The sequence below is a fragment of the Mesoplodon densirostris genome, chromosome 1, assembly GCF_025265405.1.
Source record: "Mesoplodon densirostris isolate mMesDen1 chromosome 1, mMesDen1 primary haplotype, whole genome shotgun sequence".
NCBI classification, from domain to species: Eukaryota; Metazoa; Chordata; class Mammalia; order Artiodactyla; family Ziphiidae; genus Mesoplodon; species Mesoplodon densirostris.
The window spans coordinates 94,305,820-94,328,294 of record NC_082661.1 but is presented as its reverse complement, the minus strand read 5'-3'; the positions used below and the strand labels follow the sequence as shown (position 1 = coordinate 94,328,294).

The 22,475-nt window shown below is 35.5% G+C and overlaps 2 protein-coding genes across 9 annotated transcripts in view; one reads left to right on the top strand and one right to left on the bottom strand.

The window, feature by feature from the left end:
- Positions 1-596: 596 nt before the first annotated feature.
- On the bottom strand, positions 597-21,747 carry C1H4orf33 (chromosome 1 C4orf33 homolog). 5 transcript variants are annotated; one of them, XM_060105967.1, is made up of 7 exons: positions 16,597-16,693; positions 11,130-11,319; positions 8,664-8,724; positions 6,011-6,062; positions 5,672-5,871; positions 3,674-3,828; positions 597-1,013 (listed from the first exon to the last, which is right to left on the bottom strand). In XM_060105967.1, exons 2-6 carry the CDS (start codon positions 11,308-11,310, stop codon positions 3,723-3,725), a joined length of 600 nt encoding a protein of 199 aa, XP_059961950.1. In that variant the 5' UTR covers positions 11,311-11,319; positions 16,597-16,693; the 3' UTR covers positions 597-1,013; positions 3,674-3,722. The 5 variants fall into 5 exon arrangements, with proteins under 5 accessions (XP_059961950.1, XP_059961948.1, XP_059961971.1 ...); XM_060105965.1 differs by lacking the exon at positions 597-1,013 and adding an exon at positions 16,303-16,363 and having other exon boundaries at positions 2,614-3,828; positions 16,597-16,685; XM_060105988.1 differs by lacking the exons at positions 597-1,013; positions 16,597-16,693 and adding an exon at positions 21,688-21,747 and having other exon boundaries at positions 2,614-3,828.
- The window catches only part of SCLT1 (sodium channel and clathrin linker 1), a 285,252-nt gene continuing 284,245 nt past the window's right edge, over positions 21,469-22,475 (top strand). For 2 of the 4 annotated variants that reach the window (XM_060105958.1, XM_060105951.1), the window contains exon 1: positions 21,469-22,196. Coding sequence is in view for 2 of the 4 variants with exons in the window: in XM_060105954.1 (XP_059961937.1) it covers positions 22,337-22,370 (34 nt within the window). In the remaining 2 variants the exon portion in view is untranslated. Of the gene's footprint in view, positions 22,371-22,475 lie in introns of all 4 variants that reach the window. The other 2 variants (XM_060105954.1, XM_060105947.1) reach the window with 1 other exon arrangement.

The following is a 22,475-nucleotide window of genomic DNA, read 5'->3' as shown; positions in this document are numbered from 1 at the left end:
AGATAGCTCACAAAGTGCAACATCCAAATTCAATCTTTTCTATGGTTTTGACTGTATCTAGGATATTTGTGCTTTACTTTGCCCCCATATTATAAAGTTATCATTTATATTTGAACCTGTGATGCAGGTACTCCATATTCTCATTAACACTTGGTATTGTCAGTCATTTCCAATTTTAGCCATCGTGTGAATTTTTAATTTTGGTTATTTAGTGGTATCTTGCTGTGGTTTTAATTTGCATTTCCTTGGTGATAAGGGAAGTTGAGAACCTTGCTATACTTTCAAGTTATTGCCCTTTTACATATTTTCCTCTGTGAAGTGTCTGTTCAAGTCTTTTGCTCTTTAATTGGCTTGTTCTTTCATTACTGATTTGTAGGTTTCCTTTACATATTCTGGGAAGAGCCCTTTATCAGATATATCTATTTTAAATATTTTATCCCAATCTGTGGCTTGCCTCTTCACTATTTTTTTTTCTAATTCTTTTTTTTAAGTTGAGGTATAGTTGATGTACAATATTACATAAGTTTCAGGTGTACAACACAGTAATTCACAATTTTTAAGGTTATATTCCATTTATTGTTATAAAATATTGGCTATATTCCCTGTGTTGCATAATATATCCTTTTAGCTTATTTATTTAATACATAGTAGTTTGTACCTCTTAATCTCCTACCCCTAACTTGATCCTCCCCCTTTCCTCTCCCCACTGGTAACCACTAGTTTGTTCTCTGTATCTGTGAGTCTGTTCATTTTTTGTTATACAGTAAGTCACTTACATACCAATCTTCAAGTTGCAAACTTTCAAAGATGCAAACGTGCCCAGAGGAAGGACAAAGACAGACAGAGGAAGAAGTAACTGAAGAACCGAAGAGTTTCACGATGCAGGAAATGGCAAGGGGATTTTCTTTATTTGAGGAGGCACTGTTATTTTTTGAGGCACAGGAACTGAATGTAGAACGGTACACGAAGGTTGCAGCAGCCATTCAGAATGCAGTCCAGTGCTACCATGTCATCTATGGTGAGGAAAAAAGAGCTACTACCCAGACATCACTGGACCATTTTTTCAAGAGGGTAGATAGAATTGAATCCAGCAAGGAACCAGAACCTGTGCCATCAATGTTAGGCATGAGTGAAATTGCAGGTTGCCCTCCGTCCCCTATTGCTGACGATTCTTCAGCTCTGCCATCTCCCACCTCCTCTCCCTCCTCCAGTCAGTAACTCTTCTTGCCTGTTCACTCGATGCCAGCCCCTGTATGCCACCTGTTGTACTGTACTACTGTACTTTTCAAGGTACTGTACTGTAAGACTAAAAATGTTTTCTTTTTGTTTGTTATGTATTATTTGTGTGAAAAATATTATAAACTTATTACAGTACAGTACTATATAGCCAATTGTGTTAGTTGGGTACCTAAGCTAATTTAGTTGGATTTATGAACAAATTGGACTTATGAACACGCTCTCGGAACAGAACTCGTTCATATATAGGGGACTTACAGTGTATTCACTAGTTTGTTTTATTTTTTAGATTCCACGTATAAGTGATATCATACAGTATTTGTCTTTCTCTGACTTTTTTCACTAGGCATAATGCCCTCCAAGTCCATCCATGTCATTGCAAATGGCAAAATTTCCTTCTTTTTTAAGCCTGAGTAGTATTCAACTGTATATATGTACCACATCTTCTTTATCCATTCAACTGTTGATGGACACTTAGGCTGCTTCCATATCTTGGCAACTGTAAATAATGCTGCTATGAACACTGGGGTGCATGTACGTTTTTGAATTAGTGTTTTCATTTTTTTTCAGATATAGATACCCAGGGGTGGAATTGCTGGACTGCCTCTTTGCTTTCTTAAATGGAAGCTTTTGACAAACAGAAATTTTAAATTTTGATGAAGTTCAATTTCTCATTTTTTTTCTTTTTTAGTGATTTTTATGTCCTGTTTGAAAAAAATCTTTGTCTATCCTTGAATGTGAAGAGTTTTTCTAGAACTTTTTTCATTTCATCAGTCACATTTAGGTTAATTTTCCTGTAGGTTGTTAGGTAAGTTAATTTCTTTTCATGTTTTTCCAGTTATTCCAACACAATTTGTTGAAAAGACTACCCTTTCCCTTTGTCAAAAATCAATTGACTATATGTAGTTCTTTTTCTGGTTTCTCTATTCTGTTCCATTGATATATTTGTCTAAATCTATGCAAGGTCATATTTTCTTCATTATTGAAGCTCAATAAGTCTTAAAGTCAGGTAGTACAAGTCCTCCAACTTTGTACTTTTTCAAAATTGTTTTGGCTATTTCAGGTCCTTTGCATTTCCATATAAAATCTGAATCAACATGTCAATTTCTACCAAAAAAAAAGCCTTCTGGGTTTTCTAAAATGGGATTGCATTGAATCTATAGATCGATTTGTGGAAACAAATTAGACAGTTTATATTTTCTCTTTATAAAGAAATCTGTAGGTAGCAGTCCAGATATGACATGTTACTCTATTGTGCTGTTTGGAACCCAGGCTCCTTTATCTTGCTAGTGAGCTATTCTTGAGCTGTCTCCTCATTAACACAATGGAGCAAGCATGTTACCTCGGGTATCAATTCTGTAATTCAGGAAAAAGGGAGAGGGAAGGCAAAGGACAAAAGGTACATGGCAGCAGAGTCCTTCATCTGTGAGGCATCTTTTCTTAAAGGCCCATCTAACACTGTATACTTAAATCTCGTTGACCTAAACTGTTTTACAGTGCCATTTTTACCTGCAAAGGAGTATGAGTAAATGTAGTTTTTGAGCAAATCCCCTAAAAATTCAAGTTATATAAAAGAGTTAGCAAAGAAGAAGAGGAAAAAGTATATCTCTGGGTAGGCAACTAAGTATCTGTACAAGTAATAAAGGTTCTTCTTCTGTAAGACTGCTAATCTCTGAGTTAAGAATGGTGGTAAAGGACCAGGTTTGGTGGAGAAGTTCATAGATAATCTACTAGATGGCTTCAAGCTATGAATTATAATATAAAATTTGAAAATTATGGTCCAGGAGTGTTTGATGTTTATAAAATAAAATGAAGACTTTTTGACATCTTGTTTAACAGCATTAAGAAAATGTCATTTATTTGTAAATGAAAGCAGAATCTGTTGCCCGAATTCAAGACTACTTCATTCCACTTTCTTCTACAGAAGAAAAGTAGTCATAAGACAGGAAATACAGCTAATTAAATAGCATATGTATTTTAATAATGCCTTAAGAGATGTGCACCTCCTGTTCAACTGAAATATGTCATTGTTTTCTATTCATTTCAAAAATGGACAGAGGAGTCTGAGTAAAGAATTATTATACATTACTATGGAGTTCAAAAATGTGCAAATAAGATGTTCAGTCATAAGCTGGCTGAGGTTTACGGGAGTGGGAAGAGAAATATTGATTTTGGATGACAGAGTCCGGGATATGTGGGGTGATGGCGCTGCAAGGCAGATGGTAGAAACCCTTGGCATGATGGCTCCTGGACTAAGTGACTCCAAGAAACATTTTCACTTTATAGATAAAATCATACATGAACTTTCTACTTTCTTGTTAATTCATACACAATTTGCCACAGAGATACCATATACTTTCACTGACCTCTATGAAATATTTATCATTGAAATATGTTCATGGTATCTTGAAAGAGATTATACTTATTATTAGTTTACCTTAAAAGGTATAGAGAAGAAATGATTGATATGGTCATCTACTATACTCCTACACATAAGGTTTCTCTGTTAGCCACAGGTCTGACTCTGGTTGTTTCCACTCTTCTCCGAGCAGTGTGTTAAAATTGAAAGGCTTGAAGTATTCCAGACGATGGCTAAATGCAAAGAAAAAGATGGTTGGAATTGAAATGAATTATGCATTTGTGAAAAAGCTGTCCTGAAGGGCTATTTATTTTGTTATATCTGTTATAGGACATTCTATTTTAAGAATATCAAAGGTAAGATGTATTCTACATGTACAATTTTCTCACTCTAGCAATCATTCAACTCCAAAAATATTCACCCATATCTCAAAGCACTCTCCTTTCAGTTCTGCAGATAGCTCCCTCACAGCTGAAGGGAGAAATAAAAACCAACCCTGAAAACTTGACTCATTCCATCTAGCCTTAAACAAATAATGTTATACTCTTACAGATGTTTTCATATTCAAACTTTGATGATTTATATCAGTTATGTAAATAACTGTTTTTTTAAAAGTTTCAGCTCAACAGATTAAAGAACAGACTCCTTTGCCAAAGCAAGGCAGGTTTATGTAAAAGAGGGTTAATTCTAGTTCTTTTCTTTCTAGGAAAACCATTTAACCATTAGGAAGCTTTCTATTGTGGTTTAATGAGGAGAGAAAGGTTAGCTAACGTGCTGCAATGGAACCCAGCTCTGTAGGAAATCACTCTGCCCTAGCCAATGGCATAATCATACTTTTACCTAGAGTAAGCCTCTGATAACCTATACATAGGAAGCCTGAATACAGGAATACATTAGCTTGTGAAGAGCCAGAGAAACATACCATCTTGATATGAGAGCCTTGGGTGAGTTACATCTAGATTCCTGTCCTACTCTGCCCATCTGACCAGGCTGAGCCAGTTTTAGTCAATCCAGATTAAGCAGTTAAGGATAAGAGAAAGAAAGGGAGAAATAGGCTTTTCCAAGAAAAGCAAGGGGAAAAGGGAAAAATGCATCTGGCAGAAAAAAGTAATAAGCTAGAAGAGATAAAAAGTCAAGTACAGCGGAGTAAGAGCACGACAGGAAGGTCAAGGGAGAAGAACAGTGCAGCACTTTCCAAGGGTGAAAAGGCAGCGAAATCTGTGTACCAGAGTGCAAAGCCCACTACGATGTCTCTGTTAGGCTTTTCTAAACACGCAGACTCACAGACTATGTTGGTCACTTGAGTATGCACTATAGCGCAGGAATCTCAGCTCGCCCCAGGACAGTGGCTGGCTTTCCTCCCTGAGCTGGTAGTGTTTGCAGCGGTCCATGAAGCATTCATAAGGCTGGCCAGGGCTACATTCTCCTTAAGTGACAGCTTCAGGTGCAAAGAGATCAGACTCAAAATGGGAAAGCATTGGAAATCTCCTGGCTTGTATGCCCGCTGTCCAACAGGAGACAGTATTTCTTGCAATAACTCCCTAGGTATAGCTTCCAGGGTCCCCACAGAGAACATTACTGTTAAAGGGAAATCCCAAAGCTGTGCTGTCTCCATCTATGCTGCCTAGAAATATAGCTGACATTTTTATCCTTATGAGGTTACCAGGAGAAGAGAACTAGAGAGTTGACTTAATGTCAGATTCTCAAGCAGCAGGGGAAAGGATTTATTAACCCTTTGCTCACACCAGGAAACAAAGATGCCTCTGGCCATTTCGCTCTGAAAGGGATCATAAATAAACTTACAACCACACTTCTAAGCCAGTTGTAGTAATACTCACTAAGCAAGACTTTTCTCACACTGCCATGGCAATCTAAGTGCTCTACTGACAGCAGTGAGAGAGACTGTCCAAAGTCAGTTTGCCAAATACTCACTGAAGACCATCAGGAAACATAGAACTCTACTTGGTGCTTTTACACGTGTCTTCTTTGACCAAAAAATGTTACTACTACTCTACCAAGAATTAATTTTTAAAAACTCTTATAGTTAGGACATATTTTCATTTATTTTCTACTTACAAATCAGGTTTTTGTCCTTGCTGTAGCTCATGTGGAAGTACAGGGTAAAGAGCTTCATAGCTTCTTTTATCTTTTGATCCATGAATTGCAAATGAATTGAATTTTGTCACATTTGGTGGAAAATAACTCCAAGGAAGATAAGCTCTACCTTCCCATTTTGTCTCTCCTCTGCACGCTTTGAATGATAGATCAAGTTCTTGCTACAGAAACAACATGTGAAACACAAAAGGTAAATTCATATTTATAATATAATAACACTTAAATATGTATATATTAACATTAAAAAATCTATCTATCTTATACACTTAAGGATTTTGTCTCATATTTTTATTTACTTACTTTCCACACATTTCTTTTTCCAGAGAGTAAAAGCACCAAATGCTGTCCATGGCTGTCAAAATTAAAATTCTTCATGAGTGTTTGAAATAAACATTATTTTCTTCACTATCCTTCATATCTGCCATGTGTATGCTTGTAACTAAATTTCCAAATAATTAAAAGATGCAGTATGAATATTGGATAATTACAGGGACAGCCAGCGTGTTCAGTTACTTAAAAATAGCTTCTTTGGGTTTAACACTTTCCAGGCAATTGCTGTCAAATGCATAAAGCTACACATGTTCAGACTCCTTTTTATATTCTTTAAATAGGAAACTATATGAAATACTTCAATTGGTTAGATGGTCCAAAGTATGCAAAAGGGGTGGGGTATCTGGAGTTCATAATAAAACTCATTTCAAAAATGAAAGTATCCTAAGGGAAGCTGGCACCAATTTCCAGGTCAAAATCCAACAAACATATTAAAGGTTATTTCTATAAGAAAACTGTATTGAAGCTCATTAGGAAGATGGAAGATAAAAATATAGATTGTCTAAAACTACTTAACAGGTTGAAGACTTTAATTTGTAACTATTTTCTCATACAACAGTCCTCGACCTATCTGCCTGCTGTGTTTTCCTGCTTTCAACCATTAGTTCTGACACTGATGTCACATCTTCAAGGAGAAGCACAACATACTCCCAAAAGAAAATTCTAATAAGAGAGCATAATTGGGATTATCCGTGTCAGTAAGAATCAAAAGATTTCAAATAGTTACATGAAGCAAATTTACGGTCTCTGGAAAAGACTATATCTAAACATTCTGACACAGATGGTCTGTTGGGAGCTTTTCACAAAGGATTTCCTTCAAGAAACTAGTCTAACAGAAAACAAGTATTCTTTTCCATTTAAAAGTTCTCTGGGGCTTCCCTGGTGGCGCAGTGGTTGAGAATCCGCCTGCCGATGCAGGGGACACGGGTTCGGGCCCCGGTCCGGGAGGATCCCACATGCCGCGGAGTGGCTGGGCCCATGAGCTATGGCCGCTGAGCCTGTGCGTCGGGAGCCTGTGCTCCGCAACGGGAGAGGCCACAACAGTGAGAGGCCCGCGTACCACAAAAAAAAAAAAAAAAAAAAAAAAAAAAAAAAGTTCTCTGCTTCTTTTTATTGTTATTATGCAACCTTAAGAATATCCTAAGAACAATAAAAGTTCTTAAAAATTCAAACAAACATATTCAAGTTGCTTTCCTAGAGGTTAACTGTCACAGGAGTTAATTGCCTGAAGCAAAACCATGATTCTTGATAATTAACTGTCCTAATGTATCTAAAAACAAACTTTTAGAATTTATTAATTTTATACATTATAGTTATTGAATAATTTCCTAACAAAACATAATCTAATTAGCTGATGCATCTTATGCTAAGTCATCACTTTATAAAAATAAACTGATATTATCATCTAAAAATTTAAACTAAGGATGTAACTTTAGAATTCTAGCAGATCCAAGTTCTTGACTATCTTCTAGACAAGTTATAAACCTATTTGCCTTAGCTTCCTCACGTGTATGGTGAAATTTTCTTACCTCACATTACAGTTTATGAGAATTAATCATATATTTCAAAAAAAGATTTTGGCATGTTAGTTGAAGGGTAACAAAGATATATAATTACTCTTCTGAAATATATAATTGTGAAGAGCTATATTTTCCACACTAGCATTAGCAAGAAATCAAAATAAGGGAGAAGAAAATGATATCCAAAATCTCATTGAAATCAATTGTTCAGGACTCTGCTCAGTCTACAAAAGGACAAAGGCTACTAGATAACAGATGCTGAGAAGTATTTAAATGTCATTTTAAATGAGTAATGGAAATATAAAGAAATATTTCATTTCTAAATATTAACTTAAAATTTCTTATAATTTAGATAACAGGTAGGTATAAATTTACTTTTTGACTTCTACAGGAAAAAAACTGCCAACCAGGTAGAGAGTTCCTAAGGACCAGTTAAATTTGTGCAGAGAGAGTCCAAGGTTAGTATTTTTCATAAGTCTAGGAAAAGCCATGTGTGATTTAGTTTTTATCCTTGGCACTGAACATAAAGTGACAAAGTATACCCTCAGTAAATGAATGATAAATAAAGGAAGGAATACATGAATACATAACTATGTAATATATAAAATTAAGGTTTAATCTAGTTATTAAAAGAATCCCCTAAAAGAAACATTTTCATAAAGTAGTTCAATTCGTTATACCTATATGCCTCCCTTTATTTCTAAATAGCTAATATATAATAATGCAAATTTACAGAGTAAATAATGAATATGCCTCCCTTTATTTCTAAATAGCTAATATATAACAATGCAAATTTACAGAGTAAATAATGAAAGAGTTTTATAATAATTTTCATTTTGCAAAAAAACCTTCAAATTTATTAGAAAACCAACTACATTAGTGAATTGAAAATAGTATCAATATAATATTTTCAAAACCTTATATATCCTACATTATACATTTAGTTGAAAATAAGGAATTATATATAATTCAGATTAATTCAAATTAGCATTCTGAGTAGTTAACTAGAATTAGTGAGCTTTTACTATATCCATGATTTATAATTAGAAAATAATGTGTTCAAAATATATAGTAGTGAGTTAGAAGAAATATTTTATACTTACGGACAAAGTTCAACTTCTAAATACTGTTCAGTTATGTCATTCAAGAAAAATGCTTCCACAACTTTTGAAAACAGAGATATGACATATTGAGAAACTTAATTTTGCTTCAACAATAAATAATTTGTTTATACCTTTAGAATATAAAGTGAATTAATGCATTATTTTTAATTAAAGCTATATCACCACTAGGAAAAGGGGAAAATAAAATAAATAGACATTGCCTGGAAGAAAAAAATACATAGAAAATAAATCATCATTTTTTCCCCATATCAGATTGCCATAAAATAAAAATATTAATGAAGCCTAGTGTTGGTGAGGTTGTAAAGAAATGAACATATCACACAGACTCTGAGCTAGTTATCTTCTTCTAGGAATTTATCCTAAGGAAATAATCACACAACTGAAAAAGAAGTAAGATGCTATTCATCAAAGTACAATATTACTCAAAAAGAAATGGTCTAAATTGTTATCTCCTGTTATATAAATAAATATCGTATTATATAGGAGACCTGTTAAATTATGGAATCTGTGTATTCCATGTAATAGAATACAATGCAGTCATTAAAATAAAATATACAATTAAATATTTTTTGATATAGGAAGATATCCATGATATTTGGTAAGTAGGCTGCAGAGCAATAACCAAATGCACATGAAACAAAAATGTGCACGTATGCCTGTGCTTCGATGCCTGCAAAACATGCACAAGAATGTTATGGTTGGTTATCTCTGACAGGTGGAATACAGGTGAGTGATTTTTCTTTATAATTTCCTGAAATTTTCTGAGCATGTTTATTTAAAACACTGTATAATTATAAAAATGACACGTTTCTTTTAAATTATTAAAAGAACATAAACATATATGTAAGTAAAAAGTCAAAGTCCTTTTCTTCCCAATTTGCTCTAAAACCTATCAGACTTTTTCTGTCCTTCCATAATCTATTTTACCTGTATAGATTAAAAAAAATATATGGAATTATTTTTTGATTACATCTTGCTTTCTTCACACACACACACACACACAAACTGTACAGCATATAGATACCTAATTCTTTTTAATTACTGCATAGTATTCTTCTATAGAATGTTATGATTTATTCACATAATTCTTTATTGACAGACATTTAGGTTATTTCTAGTTTTCCATGTGTTATTTTTATAATAATAAAATATCTAAGATATAGATATAGCCCCATCAACAACTCAGAGTCTTATTGTTCCTTTTAAAGTCTTTTACCTATGGCAAGGATGGTAGGATGAAGAAGAGATAATAAATGAGAGAAACATTTAGGAGGTGAAACTGACAGGACTTAACAAATAAATCCAAATATGGAGAGTGAGAGAGAAGGATATCTTGGAAAGATCTCACATTTCTACATTTGGTGATTCGATGTATTATAGTGCTGTTGACTGAGATTGGGCAATTAGTGAAAGAAGCAAGTTTATGAGAGAAGTGGATGAGTTGAGTTTAGGACTAGTTGAGTTTGGTGTCTATAGTACCTCCAGTAGATAACTCACATTAGTCTGTACACCAAAAGGAAGCTGGTATATACGAGTTCTGTAACAATAAAAGACAACATATGTTTAACATATGATAGATTAACACTGACAAAATGCATACTATATAGATGGCATAGAGAAAGTAGATGTTACTATGGACTAGAAGAGTCATCAAAGGTTTCTTTGAAGAAATGAAACCTGAGTTAGACCTTGAACGATGTACATTAGAAGCAGGGGGACTTCAATGAGAAAAGGTACATGAGTGAGAATATGCACGAATGAGACTACCAGCCTTTTGGAAGTCAAGAACTTTTGGTTTAATTTGATAGCTTGATTCAGGAGTACCCTGGAAGCTTATGGGAAGGGTTTGAACCTTATCTTAGGGACACTAATGATTTGTAATCTAGGAAATGGCATCATAAAGATTATTTAAGAAAGATAAGTTTGGTGGCTTAATTAGGATTCATTAGAAGGTGATCATACAGCAAACCTGAAAGTGGAATTTCATGTCCGGTCTTTTAGCCCTCACTTAATGTGTGAGATTACTTGCCAGTATAAAATAAAAACTACATTTCATGTTTAAGTTAATGGTGTTTTCATAATAAGTGAAACACCCCAAAGCTTCCATAAAGAAGGTTTATAAGGTTAAAGTGGCAATTTGAAGATACTTAAAAACAAAACAAATGCTGAACTCTTCTTAGAATAGGTAACAGAAGTAAAGGAAGGAAATATAGCAGCAATTAAAAAATCTGGATTTGTAATTGCCATTTTTCACTGTTCTATAGTCGAAGTCACATAGGTAACGTGAAAAAGTCAAGAGTGCGAGATTGGTAGGAAATATCAGAAACTGCACATGTCAGTTGCTCAGAAGCACTCACCTCCTTACAGCAAGATAAAATAATAGTTCTATGAGAGGTTATTATAAAAAGATTTATGTCTGCAATAAAATACAGTACTTCCACTTACCTTCATAATCCCACAGTTCATTGAAAGGCTTTCCCGGTTCTCCTAGTGGGGCTGGAGGATCATTGAAAAATGGAGCGCTAACTTCCATCATCACTCCTCTATCACCTGGATTCAGCCTGACAAACACTGGCTCATGCTTCACTGGAAAACCATCCCAAGTGTGTTCAATTTTAAAATCCATTTGAAGACTCTAATGGGAAAAAATATTTAAAAAAAACTCTTTAACAATTTACAAATGTTTCCTTTAGAAAGGAATGAAAATTTCAAAGCCAAATTTCAAAGGCAAGAAGGCAGTAGAGTGACAAGAACAAGGTTCTGAGAGTCAAAAGGCCATTTGTGTTATGGTAAATCATGGACATGGAGTTCTATTATAAAATAGGTAGTTGGATCCTAAAAGCTTTAAGACATTAAGTCTAGATCCACCTCGAGTTACCTACTAAAGAGTGTATCAAAATAGTTTTTAAGAACTGTAAGTAAATCCACTGCAAACTGTTCATGTATTTAACAACTAAGCACTATGAGTTTATATGCCATCTTTTGTCTTATTGTAAAATGTGCAGATGAATTACTGGATCCCCTGGGAATCAAGATCTTTATAGTAAAATTCAATTTGATTTTTCAAAGTCTCTATAAATGAGTGCAAGCATTGCTGTTAACACCAGTTCTTTTGGTTAAAACTCTTTTCTTTTTGGGGTGGGAGAGTAGGGGGCTTCAACCATTTGAAGGCAGGCAGAGTTTAATGTCTTCCCTAGTCTCAGGGTATGGTTTTTCTTAGACTTTTCCATTTTTGATATTTCAAGTGTTAAATGACCATTTGCTCGGTTAATCCCTTTTCTCCAATTGAAATATGGGAACAAAATCTGCTATCATTTAATCTTTGAAATAGACTAAGTACATCTGATGCAAGCAGTATTTGCATTTTAAATTGTTACTCTCAGGATTAAATGGAAGGACATAGTATTATATTAATAAAATTATGTTTTGTTGAACACTATGGATCAAACATTTTATAAACATTATCTCATTTAATTTCACAAAAACTTGTAGAGGAACTATTATTATCTTCATTACAAACAAAGAAACAGACTTGTCCAAGGTCAAATAGCTAATAAATCAAGAAACTGAACCAATGTCAGCCATGCTTTCCCAGATGAAGACATTTCAGGAATCTGCAAACAGATGAAAACCTTATTTTGGGAATAATGGATTCCCCTAAATTATACTAGGTCCTTACGTCTTTTCCAAAAGATAAACTTGATTATAAATGATGGTATTTCCAGACTAATTTCGCTTACCTGAAGTCACTGAATGCATTTCCTTGCTTCATGTTATTTTTATTGCAAGTAATAAAGTTTTACATTTTGAATAAATTTATTTCTTAACATTTTTTTCAGGTTTATTGACATATAACTGACAAAAATTATATATATTTAAGGTATACAATGTGATGGCTTCATAAAAATATACTTCAATAAATTTATTTCAACAAATATGTACTGAATACCTACTATGTGCCCAGCACTGGGAGATCCAAATACTTAAGTTCTGTGTCGCATACAGAATCCAAGATCTCCAAAAACCTTTTTGTAAAGTATGTAGCTTTTCTCAGTTTTCACTATATGCTAAGAAATTTTAATAGATAACTTCTAAAATTAAAAAATAGTTCTTGTATTGCAACCCATTTGCAACTAACAGCATTTCAGAAGAGGATATGTTCCGCAATTTATATTCTTCATCACTGAAATAAGCTCAGTTAGTGATAAGACTGTATAAACTGATTCTGACTTATGTGGAATCGAGTCCTGATTTGCCTGGAATAAAATACCTCAAAAATAAATTTATTTTCTTTAGTTGAAATATCAAGGCACATTCTTCAAAATAAATATATCACCCTCTACTACAAATTTTGGTATGTAAGTACCCTCTTGCAGCATATAGGAAGAAATAAGAATAAATCAAGATGTTAGAAATGCTGATTAAATCTGATTCTGGCACCAATATGCTATGCTCCTAACTTAGGGCTTGACAATTCTTGACAATCCTGGGAAAATATAGCTCAGCGACTAGGAAGTTTTGGTTGATTCACTAATTCTCCATGCAACCAGCATATCCACAAAAAAATGCTGCACACATTAAAGGGATCCCTATCCTAATCAGTGGGTTTCCACCATGGAATTTTCAACTCCCAGTTCTTTTAGGCCATCGTCTCTATGTCTAAATGGAATTAAACCATATGCAGTGATGTGCTCCTAAAAATGGCCTGTCAGTTCCATGCACACATGATGGGTCATGGTCAGAGTATGGCTTCAAATTACTTCAAAATGTAATCTTAACTGGACGATAAGAAGAGATAAATGATAAAAGCAGAGCTACTCTTGTTGGCAGTATAAGGTACTGAAAACCTAAGTCTTTCTGGTTCTTTCTGCCTTTTCTCCTAAGATTTCTTTGAATATTGCCTGGAAATTACTGCAAGAAATATCAGCTAGACTTCCACTAGTAGGGAAGAGTGCCATGGCTGACATGCCCAAGGGTAGAATATAATTTTGGCTTTTTGCATAAAATGACCTTAGTTTCTTATCAGAACAAATTTATTAATTTGCTTAAAGAACACTCACGTCAATCTAAGCATGCATAATATAACAAAATCAACCTAAAAATTATAGGCCTGCTCACTAGTTTACGATCTAATCTAAAGATAACATGGACGCAGAGACAATTGATTTTCAGCTCCCTGGGGACACTTAGGATTGTGGAGGCTTAACCCCCACTACCTTTCAATTTTCATTGTTTGCACACGTGCTCATATGAAGTAGAGACAGTTCGTTTATTAATGTCTTTCACAACCTGGGCTAGTGGGCATCCATGCAGCATTCCATTCCCTGTCACTCTCTATTGCCCATACACTGCTGTTTTGATTCACAGCACTTACACTACATGACATGTTGTACTTGTTTTATTTTCTCTGCATCCCTAGCTAGAATGCCTGTAAGTAATAGGAACTTATTATTTATTTGTGGAGTGAATAACTGTTCTAGTCTCTGGATCTAAAATTTCATGATTCTAAGATTTTATGCAGGAGAAATCAACTGTTAGTGGTATCACTATCTCTTTCAACACTATATATTAGAACAATGGCAAATAACTAAGATAAGACATCATATCTAGAAATTTCCTCTCAAATTAGTTTATCAAAGGTTTATTAGCTACTCACTTCGTTTTGGGCACCATAGCAGGTACTGGAGAAATAAAGTGTAAGAAAGTCTATGGGGAGTTGGGGATGATTCTCACGTAGCTAATCAACCAGGACTCATGTCCTAACCGACCAGATCCATTAGCAGTTGGTTCATTTTGCACTCCAACTTAATAAAGTTGGATCCCTACACCAAACTAAGCTTTAAATGAATCAAAGATATAAACATAAAAATCAAACCAAATAAAATCAAGAAAGTAAAAATCAGGAGGTTGTTTTTAAAAGATGATCTTAGAGCAGAAAAAAGCCTTTTAAGATATAATCCCAAACCCAGAAGACATTTAAAAAAAAAAAAACTGATACATTTGGCTATATAAACTTTTTTTTTTTTTTTTTTTTCCGGTATGCGGGCCTCTCACTGTTGTGGCCTCTCTCGTTGCGGAGCACAGGCTCCGGACGCGCAGGCTCAGCGGCTATGGCTCACGGGCCCAGCCGCTCCGTGGCATGTGGGATCTTCCCGGACCGGGGTACGAACCCGTGTCCCCTGCATCGGCAGGCAGACTCTCAATCACTGCGCCACCAGAGAAGCCCTAAACATTTTTTAAGAAAAGCAAAAATCTGCCTTCCTCCACCAAAAAAACCCAATTACAAAATCAAAGACAGTTTGGGAAAAAATATCTGCAACTCATAGTTCAGACAAATAACTCAGTTCTTTAATGTTTAAAGGGCTCCTAGAAATCAATAATGAAAAGCCCATCCCAACAAAAAAAATGGGTAAAGTTATGAATAGCCAGCTCACAGAAAGAAAATGCAAAATGTTCGGTCTCATTAATAATGATAGAAATGCAAATTAAACAACAATAAATTAGTATTTTTCCCTTAGATTGTCAAGAATCAGAAAGTTTGATAAAATGCTGTGATAATGAAGACGCTGAGAAACAATCAATATATTGCTGTTGGGGCATAACTGGCACAGACTCTGTCAAGAGCAATCCCTCAATATCTATCAAAACAAAAAATGCAAATGACCTCTGACTCAACAATTCTAGTTCTAGGAGTTATTATACCTGTACATATTCAAAAAGACATAAGTTAAAAGATATCCACTGAAATATTGTTTAGAATAACAAAATATTGTAAGCAACTTAAATACCTGTCAGTAGAGAACTAGTAAATAAATTATGCTATATCTTACAAGGAAATACCACAGCTGTTAAAAAGAGTGAGGCAGCTCTATATATATAACTAAAATATATTAGATGCAAAAAGCAAGGTGCAAAAAGTATACATTTACTTAATAAAAAGGAAGACTATTTGCATATATGCTTGTGAATGCATATACTATCTCAGGAAGCATATACAAGAAACCAGTGTAGCAGTGGTTGCCTCTTTGGAGGGGATTATCTGCCTGAGAAAGCTGAGGAAGCAAGATTTACTTTCAACTGTATCAGTTTTTTTTTTAATATATTTGAATTTTATACTATGATAGACATGCATTTATTCAAAACTAAATTATTAAAGATATGCTTTAAAGTCTAATTTTAAGCTGGATCTCTCAAACAGTATAGTGACGACCTCTTTTCTCCCTTACGTTATATATGCTGAACATTTCTAAAAAGTCAGAATGAATATTAGGAATATTATTAAAAGAATATATTCATTCAAGGTGAACACCATTCTATTATACAATTTTTATGTTGGCTGTGTAAACTTTCTTAAAAAGAATGTTTATTATTAATCTGTACTTTTCCACATTTTAACTTCTATTCTTCAAATTATTCTTTCATCAAAAAAAGTCGAAACTAATTATTTTCATGCTTTACTTGTACTATGGGAAGACCTTAAAAGGAAATGAAGGAAGAAAAATGAGACGGAACCCCGGAGCATTAAGAGCCTAGAGAGGAAAAAAAAAAAAAAAAAAAAAAAAAAAAAAAATTCCACAAAGGTTAAAAGAAGGAAGTTATGGAAAATGTGTTTTCTCACCTGAACGTTTTGTGAGGAAAATTTCCAAATATTCTATTCACGAACTTTTGTTTTCAGTTTTCTACAAAAATGATTTTTTTTCAGTTTGCATCTTCCCCGCCCCCACTCCCCGTCTCCCGCGTCCATTTAAGAGAGAAACGGAGAAAGGAGGAAGTCAGCCCGAAAGTGGGAGGAAACTGTGCCGCCAGGAGAAGCAGCTGAAAAATAAGTTGCAAGAGAAAAAGCCAACAAGACTAGGAGAAGGCGGGAGGAACGACAGAGTGGAGAAAGCGTTGACAAGGAGGGAACACAGACCAGGAGTCTCTTCTCGGGCCAACACTCGCTCGCTCCCTGCGGCCGAGGTCAAAGGACCTGCGGCTCTGCCCCGCCGCCCGCACGCTCTGGGGGAGGGACTTGGCGGACTGAAGCACAGAGACCTGTTGAAGGACCACCGCTGGTCCTTAAAGTCTGAAGACTTAAAAGTCTGAAGACTTTTAATCGTTCCACAGAAGTTTGAGCGGTTTTCTAGAGGAAGATGGAAGGGTAACTCAGCAATATTTAAAATTGTTGCACAATTTAAAAATCAACTGTAAATCATAAGATTACAATAGAACACGTCCGGCAATAATTCACTTAATGTAACTAAAGGCTAACTGGCTATATAAGCAAAAATTGTAAATTATATTACACTAGCTGTAAATAATATTATCCTAGCTGCAAATTATATTATCCTGCTGGGAGGTATAAACATAGTGGTCAACGATTCTAACATTGGCACCAGAGTGCCTGGGTTCAAATCGAAATTCAGGCACTTTCCAACTGCGATCATTAGCAAGTTATTGTAAAAGGGATTTAAAAATAGCAACTACCTTACAAGGTTTTGTGAGGATTAAATGAGTTAATATACATACAAAGTATTTAGAACAGTGCCTAGGGCATAGTAAGTACTAAAAAAAGATTATTATTATTAAAGTATATAGATTTGCCTAAAGAAAACATTTTTCTGCTCAAATCATTAAAATTACCTGTTTCTGAGGTGGTTTTCTTATAGAAAAATAGACTTTCAGGCAGGATAGTCTGACCCTTGAGATCATGGAATATGGTTAAGTGCTCTGGAGATATGGTTCTGGTTGCTTCAGTCTTAACTATCCTAGCAGTTTCGGCATCTATCAGCCTATTTTCTTTTTTTAATAGATCTTTATTGGAGTATAATTGCTTCACAATACTGTGTTAGTTTCTGTTGTACACCAAAGTGAATCAGCCATATGCATACATATGTCCCCATATCCCCTCCCTCCTGAGCCTCCCTACCATCCTCCCTATCCCAACCCTCTAGGTCATCGCAAAGCACGGAGCTAATCTCCCTGTGCTATGGGGCTGCTTCCCACTAGCTATCTATTTTACATTTGGTAGTGTGTATATGTCCATGCTACTCTCACTTCGCCCCAGCTTCCCCCTCCCACCCCCTGTCCTCAAGTCCATTCTCTATGTCTACATCTTTATTCCTGTCCTGCAACTAGGTTCATCAGTACCATTTTTTTAAAGATTCCATATATATGTGTTAGCATATGGTATTTGTTTTTCTCTTTCTGTATGACAGACTCTAGGTCCACCCACCTCACTACCAATAACTCAATTTTGTTTCTTTTTATGGCTGAGTAATATTCCATTGTATGTATGTACCACATCTTCTTTATCCATTCAGCTGTCGATGGACATTTCGGTTGGTTCCATGTCCTGTCTATTGTAAATAGTGCTGCAGTGAACACTGTGGTACATGTCTCTTTTTGAATTATGGTTTTCTCAGAGTATATGCCCAGTAGTGGGATTGCTGGGTCATATGATAGTTCTATTTTTACTTTTTTAAGGAAACTCCATACTGTTTTCCATAGTGATTTTATCAATTTACATTCCCACCAACAGTGCAGGAGGGTTCCCTTTTCGCCACACCCTTTTCAGCATTTATTATTTCTAGATTTTTTGATAATGGCCATTCTGACCGGCATGAGGTGAGACCTCATGGTACTTTTGTTTTGCATTTCTCTAATAATTAGTGATGTTGAGCATCTTTTCATGTGCCTCTTGGCCATCTGTATGTCTTCCTTGGTGAAATGTCCATTTAGGTCTTCTGCCCATTTCTTAATTGGATTTTTTTTTTTTTTTTGATATTCAGCTCCATGAGCTGTTTGTATATTTTGGAGATTACTCCTTTGTCTGTTTCATTTGCAAATATTTTCTCCCATTCTGAGGGTTGGTTTTTTGTCCTATTTATGGTTTCCTTTGCTGTGCAAAAGCTTTTAAGTTTAATTAAGTCCCATTTGTTTATTTTTGTTTTTATTTCCATTACTCTAGGAGGTGGGTCAAAAAAGATCTTGCTGTGGTTTATGTCAAAGGGTGTTTCTCCTATGTTTTCCTCTAAGAGTTTTATAGTGTCTGGTCTTAAATTTAGGTCTTTAATCCATTTGGAGTTTATTTTTGTGTATGGTATTAGGCAGTGTTCTTCATTCTTTTACATGTAGCTGTCTAGTTTTCCCAGCACCACTTAGCCTATTTTCTTAGTGTCTCTTTCACCCAAGGCAATGTGAAATTATTGTTTCTTTATAGGATAATAAATTAATAACTAAATCATGTATAAAGTATTAAACTTCTCACAAAAAGATAATAATTTACAGAATTACAGTGCTTCCAAATAGAATTGCTCTGTATCCTAGTTGCTGAGAGTTACCAAAACTTTAATAGGATCTATGGGTTTAATTCAGCAAGGAGTCACTACACCTGAGCGTCACAGCTACTCTGAGAAGAGCATGCATATTCTATAGGTTTAAGTAAAGTTACTGTAATTTTCTCCCAGTCTGCAAGAGCAGATATTACACTGGGGTGTTGCCATAATTCAGATATTTTCAGTTAAAATATTAAGCTAAGCCATATGAAATTTTGGAAAAAATCAACAGTTTCACATGGTTCAGCCTAAATATATTCTGCTTATAACATACTTTAAAAAACTTTCTTGGGGGAAAAACAACTTTTGTGTTTGTTTTAACAGAATGATTATTTTTGTTTTATAAAAATCACTTTTGGTGGGAGAGGGAAATGGGGAGTTGTTGTTCCATAGGTACAGAGTTTCAGTCATGCAAGATGAAACCGTTCTAAAGATCTGCTGTACAGCAATGTGCATAGAGTTAACAATACTGTGCTTGACACTTTAAAAATTAAGAGTAGATTTCATGTTATGTGTTTTTTACTACAATAATTATAATAATAAAAAAGATAAGCTTAAAAAGGGAGATTGAATTTCTAGGCCATTCTTCTCTTGGTTGGTCAAATAAACATAATTATTAAGAGTTTTTAAAAAATCACTTTTTATGGCATTTAATAATATCAGACAATGTTAAAAAGAAGTTTTGATCCTAGCTTAAACTTCCAACTTTGTATTCTTCATGATGCTTTCCCCACAGTACTTGGAACTCAATGTCAATTTACTGCATAAATTAATATTAGTGAAATCTATTAATTTTTAGGGCTTTCCTTATTGCAGAAATATATCAATATAAAAAACATGAATTAGTGACTAGATAATGGTTAAACACATACTAAGTACTTTTCTCTGCTTCTCATTCCTTGTACTCAATTACAGTAATAGATACTTCCTATACACACACATTCTTTAAATTAATTCCTTCATCAGATACTTATTGAGTGCTCATTGTGTTCCAGGTACTATGATGGAGCCTGGAGTCAAACTACAAAACAATATGATAGACACTGCAGGAAGAAGCACGAAGTAAGTACAAAGGAAGCACCTACCTTGGGATAAGTGGGTAGAGAACAGAAGGGAAGCTTTAAGAAGGAAGAACACTAGAGCAGATAAAGATAAGTGAAATCATAGCAATTTTGTTTCTTACAGATGAAAATTATTTTGAAAGTACTTCATTAAAATTCAACCAGTAAAAATCTTGTAACAACAACAACAACAAAAAAAGCCACCAACAAACAAACCACCACACCTCAAAACTCAACAACTATATAGTTTGTATTGACCTTGACCATCTAGGCCATATAATTCAAGTACAGAGATAAAAACTCCAATTTTGGATATTTAATTTTTGCAATGTGAAGACCACCTCATCATTTACATCCAGAAAGTACTGTTTGCTTTCACCCATACTAATATCTTATCAACTTCTAGTGTAAATGTAGAGTTAAGTTTATGACTACTTGTTTGGTGCCAAGTTAAATCCCCCTATGACAGTATACAAGGTTCAAATGTAGGGGAAGATACAAACAAGTCATTGGGGAGTCAGAGAGACATTCCTGAAGAAAAAGCCACACAGTGACTTCGAAAAAGAGTTGGAGTTTGCACTTTCAATTTTTCCTTCCAACAGGTTTTTGTGTTAACTTCATGGCCACTAAAAACCAGATCAAGTACAATCTTCACTAACTCAAAGCTAAATTAAAGTTTTTATAGTTATTAGATGTGCCTCCATATGTAACAACCAGTCTTTAGGGGAAGGACCATCTCATTTTCTTAATAGTGAGTATGGAGAAAACCTGTAACAGGACTTCGAATACCTAACTGGATACAGCTGGACGCATTTAAAAAATTTCTTAATACATTCTGCTAACATTATTTTGTTTATATAACAGTATGAGTACAAACAACAAAAACTTCTTAAACTGTTAAAAAGAAAGCTAAATCGACTACTTCTGCATGTCTATTTAGAAACTTTACCTCAAGCCATAAAAACACATATTTGATTAAAAAGCACTAAGACTGGTGGCTGGCTTCAAGTTAACATTTTGATTGCTGGGATTGAAATTTCCTCTGTTAACTTTTGAAAATAATGATGAGCTTTAAATCCAGACATAATCACTTTTTAAAGATGGATTGTAATCGGTATACAAATGTAAAGTTTTACCTCATTATTTCTTGCAAAAAATGTGAATTTGTCTTTCCTTCTTTTTTTGAGGAATCAAAGTTATCTCTAAAGAAATAACTGCTGAATTTGCAGGATCTTTGGAGGATCTAACTACATGTCTTATTGCCACGCGGTTAACTATTTAAACAACAGCTGTGTCCTTTCTCCAAAACCCCACGTACTTAGTTTCTGGGGATTATCAAATTCATACCCAGAATCCTCCAGCTTTGGAGGTAGACTCTGAAGACGCCAGTCTGGGTTCAGACCGCAGACGCAGAAACCTACGTGCTTTCCAACCATCCGCTTTGGCCAGCGAGTTCTCCCAGCCCGGAAGTGTTAGGTAACAAAGATACGGGGGCATTGAAAATATGTAGTTAATGCCCTATGTTTACATTTTTGGGGGTTTCTTTTTTAAAAAGGAATAAAAGAAAAAAAGAAACAAAAGACAAAAAAACCCGCTGGGCCCAGCCATCCTAGGACACAGACCCACCAGCTTGCCCGCCGCCACACAGCTGGCTCAGCCGGCTGTCATCCAGGTTTCCACAGCTCCGCCCATCGCTTGACAGACAACTAATAGCGTGAGAGAACTTCAGGAAGCGCGATGACGTAACGCCGACGCCTGCGTGATGACGCACGGCGTCACCGTCTCCAAGGAGCGGTCTGGGGCACCGGTTTCAAAGTCGCAGGGCGGGCCGAGTGGACTTCCGCTGCTTGGCCCGGGCTTCTCGGCAGTCCTGCAGTCGCTCCACGCTCCGCCAAGGACGCCGCCACCCGGCTGCCCGCCAGCTCTCTCGGCGCTCTCCTGAGTGGCCCAACACGACCCCGAGTGACCCGCGGGACGCCTGTACATCCCTAGTCCCACCTGGCTGGGATTCGGGTGAACGTGGAACAGAATTCACTTGGCGGGTCCCCAGCAAACCTGAAATCTTGTGTCTCGCTTGAGCGAGGGACTCGGCTGGGACTCGGGAGAAGGAGGTGCGGCGGGGCTGTTGGCGCCACGTGAGTAGGATGCAGATTACACCGCTCAAGTGGTAGACAACCTCCGAAGCGTTGCTTTAGATTTGTTTTCCCTCACAGCGAGCTTTGTGTCTTTTTAAGAAAAGTAAAGGTGGTGAAAGCATCAAACAAATTGTATCTAAATGGCCACAGAAATCGACTTTCTGCGAGATCAGAGTAAGCTCCACATTCCTTTATCTAGAATTCTTATATGTAATGTTTAATGTCGTCATTGTTGACTAGTATTTTCTGAATGCCTGTTGGGTGCATGGAAATTTGTAA

Coding starts and splice junctions, on each gene's coding strand:
- C1H4orf33 (XM_060105988.1), bottom strand. CDS start 11,310: ATGGATTTTAAAATTGAACACACTTGGGATGGTTTTCCAGTGAAGCAT. Junction 8,725..11,129: donor TGAACTGTGGGATTATGAAG/GTAAGTGGAAGT, acceptor TGTTTTCAAAAG/TTGTGGAAGCATTTTTCTTG. Junction 3,829..5,671: donor CAAGGACAAAAACCTGATTT/GTAAGTAGAAAA, acceptor CTTTGCATTTAG/CCATCGTCTGGAATACTTCA.